The sequence below is a fragment of the Sinocyclocheilus anshuiensis genome, unplaced genomic scaffold (assembly GCF_001515605.1).
Source record: "Sinocyclocheilus anshuiensis isolate Anshui unplaced genomic scaffold, SAMN03320099.WGS_v1.1 scaffold2304, whole genome shotgun sequence".
Lineage (NCBI taxonomy): Eukaryota > Metazoa > Chordata > Actinopteri > Cypriniformes > Cyprinidae > Sinocyclocheilus > Sinocyclocheilus anshuiensis.
Window position 1 is genome coordinate 89,733 of NW_015548175.1, and position 3,458 is coordinate 93,190.

At 41.1% G+C, this 3,458-nt stretch overlaps 1 protein-coding gene across 1 annotated transcript in view; it reads left to right on the forward strand.

The window, feature by feature from the left end:
• The window catches only part of traf4b (tnf receptor-associated factor 4b), a 12,852-nt gene extending 10,609 nt beyond the window's left edge, over positions 1-2,243 (forward strand). Inside the window, exon 7 of the mRNA XM_016507834.1 lies at positions 1,441-2,243. Within this exon, the coding sequence (XP_016363320.1) occupies positions 1,441-2,100 (660 nt within the window). The 3' untranslated portion in view covers positions 2,101-2,243. The remainder of the gene's footprint in view (positions 1-1,440) is intronic.
• The last annotated feature ends 1,215 nt before the right edge of the window (positions 2,244-3,458 follow it).

Sequence of the window (3,458 nt, forward strand, 5' to 3'; positions counted from 1 at the left end):
GTACGTTTTCATATTTAAAGGATTTGCCACTGACGATTCAAACGCGAGTTTTGAGCAGTGTAGAGTAGCGCTTGTCTGTCGTTTCTCCGATCACAAATGCAGACATGGTTTTGTTTATGCGGTGCGATGCAACGCGTAAAAATACAGTATAAGTCATTATAATCCATAATTATGTCCCCACTGGATGCAACAAATGCCTCGTTTATAATGGGTTTTAATGTTTTTGTCTCATTGCTTCGGCCGGAGAGGGCATCACAGTATGGTAGGGGCGTAACACATCCGTCACACGCTTGAGTTATTCAGCCAATCACAACGCACTGGATAGCTGGCCAATCAGACCACACCTCGCTTTTCAGACCGATGAGCTTTGTAAAAATCGACGCGTTTCAGAAAGGCGGGGCAACAATAGAGGAGACATATAACAAGAGGAGAAACAATAATGTACAGTGTGTGGAAAATAATGTTTTTTGAATCTTAAACCGCATAAACACGGAGATATATGTGTGTGTGTATGTGTGTGTGTGTGTGTGTGTGTGTGTGTGTGTGTAATGTACATATTATTAAGAGCTCAGACTTGCTTCAAAAAAACTAAGTTAGTATAAAAGAAATTCATCTCATATCTGGTTGGTTTGGTTCATGACATGTTAGCAAAGATTTTTAAAAATCCCTATGGGAAAAATTACTGAAAAGATGTTTCTGGAGCCAAGGCTGCTGAAAAAGTGGGTGAGCATCATTGCACTCTATAGAGAAAAAATGTAAAAAAAAAAAAAAAAAACCTACACTTTTTAAAAATAGGACATGAATATCAGTGTTACAGAGTGAACGAGACGAGAGACATGCGGATCCATCTGCATAGCTTTATTAACGTTAGTGGTCATAAGCAGGCAAGGGTCAGGCAGTGACAAACAGGCATATTCCAGACAAGACAAAGAGTAGTCCAACAAGCAGGCGTGGTTGATCTCTGGCAAAACAATATCCAAATGGGCAAGAGCAATCCAAGTACACAGGCAATAGTCCAGACAGGGGCAAACCATGGCAAACAGAGTCCGAATGGTAAGATGAAAGAATTGAAAGAATAACACAGGCAAGAATCTAGACACGGAATCAAGCAAGACAATACTATAACTAAACTATGAGCACTATGAGCACTTCCGTAACGCTGCTGTCACTGATGTAGATGAGAGGAAGTGTTCAGCTTATAAAGGGTTCCTGATGGGAAACATTTGTGCGTGTGTGATTAATTCTGGGTGAAGTGTATTGTGGGAAATGGAGTCCAGGGTAACTTGTGACAGTGTGCAGTGCGAAAGTCCATGTAGTATGTGGCGACCTCTGGTAGTGAGTGGGCGGAATGGCAAGGCACAGATACGTGACATTCAGAATATTCAGCACAGCATCATGACCTTTTCTTTTATGACATCTTTCTGTCTGTTCCACTCATAGTGCCCCAAGACTGCAGTGGGACGACACCTTGAGGAGGCCACGCACACCCACCTCTCTCTTCTCGGTGGTCTGGTGAATCGCCAGAGGCTGGAGCTCAGGGAACTCCGGCGTGCAGTGGAGGAACTCTCTGGAAGTCGAGATGGCACGCTGCTCTGGAAGCTCACAGACTTCAGTCAACGGCTACAGGAAGCTAAGAGCAGGACTTCTGGGAGTTTGGAGTTGTTTAGTCCCGCCTTCTATTCCCATAATTATGGCTACCGTCTACAAATGTCCGCCTTTCCCAATGGGAACGGTAGTGGCGAGGGCTCTCACCTGTCAATCTACATTCGCGTTCTGCCAGGAGAGTACGATGGGCTGCTGGAGTGGCCTTTCCCTTACCGCGTGTCCTTCTCGCTCTTGGATCAGAGTGACCCGGTGCTCACCAAACCTCAGCACGTCACAGAGACCTTCAGCCCAGATCCCACCTGGAAGAACTTCCAGAGACCACGGCCTGGAGCTCTGGGAAGTGTTCGTGGGGGCTGTCTGGATGAGAGCATGCTGGGCTTCGGCTACCCAAAGTTCCTCTCCCATGAGGAGATGAGGAAAAGGAACTATATCAGAGACAACGCTATTTTCATTAAAGCCTCCATAGATGTTGTCCAGAAGATACTGAACTCTTGAGTTCTGAAATAAATGTTAAATAATGTGAAAAATGATCACTTGTGGGCCGTTTTGCTTATATTCTAAGTAAAGATGTCTAATTTTTTGTTTAAATATAATCAGGGCTTTAACACAAATGAAGGATATTTAGATACTGTGAAGGATAAGAAATGCAAATTCAGTGTAATTTGCATGTATTTTACTGTAATATGTTTTTTTCTTAAGTTAGTATAAAAGAAATTCATCTCATATCTGGTTGGTTTGGTTCATGACATGTTAGCAAAGATTTTTAAAAATCCCTATGGGAAAAATTACTGAAAAGATGTTTCTGGAGCCAAGGCTGCTGAAAAAGTGGGTGAGCATCATTGCACTCTATAGAGAAAAAATGTAAAAAAAAAAAAAAAAAAAAAAAAAAACTGAAGAATATACATATAAACATACCAAACATGTTACATATCAACATAAACAAAATATAAACCCAAGAAACTGTCATCTGCTTTTGATATAAAAAATAAAGTCATACAATTCACTGGCTTTAAATTCAAGCTTATCATATTTTCATTTTTATTATTAATGAAAAAACCTTAAATGTTAAATAAAATGTATTATCTCCCTTTAAATGTGAAGTATGAACATGGACATGAACCTGATAATAATTGTAATATAATAATTTAAATAGCAATTCAGTGCTGAAACTAGATTAGGTCCCGACTGGTTCGTGCTGGTAGACCAGACAGACAATGTTGTTCATCATCAAAACTTGCTGATCGTAAAGGAAGGTCTTTATAGTGAAGCAGGTTGACCAAGACAGCCAAGAAGACCAGTTAGCAAATAACACACATGCTGGTGTTTGGAGCAGTGAATTTAAATGCAAGAATCTGTAAAGTCTGTAAAATGTCAGTAACATCAAGCTATTTCTTATACAGTATATCTGCAATGCAAAGAGCTCTGTTGTGCTTTAGATCAATAAGTCGCGAGTATAGGAAAAGTGGTGTGATTGAACACATCCTAACAGTGCTTGTGAATGTTAAGCATTCAGGCGCAGGCGGGGTGGACTCTCTCACACTGTTGGCAGGAGAACAGGGTCTTACCTCTGGGGGTTTGGCTCATTGTGTTTGTCTCTCTCATGCTTGATCATCCTGTAGCGGCCGATTCTCACGTCGGGCCGAGACACTTTCATCCCATTTAGTGTGATTCTGAGAACAATAGAGAAAACTTATGGTTAGCGTGTATGAGTTTTCATATCAACTGACTGATTGGCTTCACACAGTCACAACATCGTTTACTCTAATGATTATCATAGTTATGGTCTGGAGAAGAGAGGGCATCACCCAGCTCAAATTACAAACACTTTGTACTTGTTTATTTGTGTGTCCACA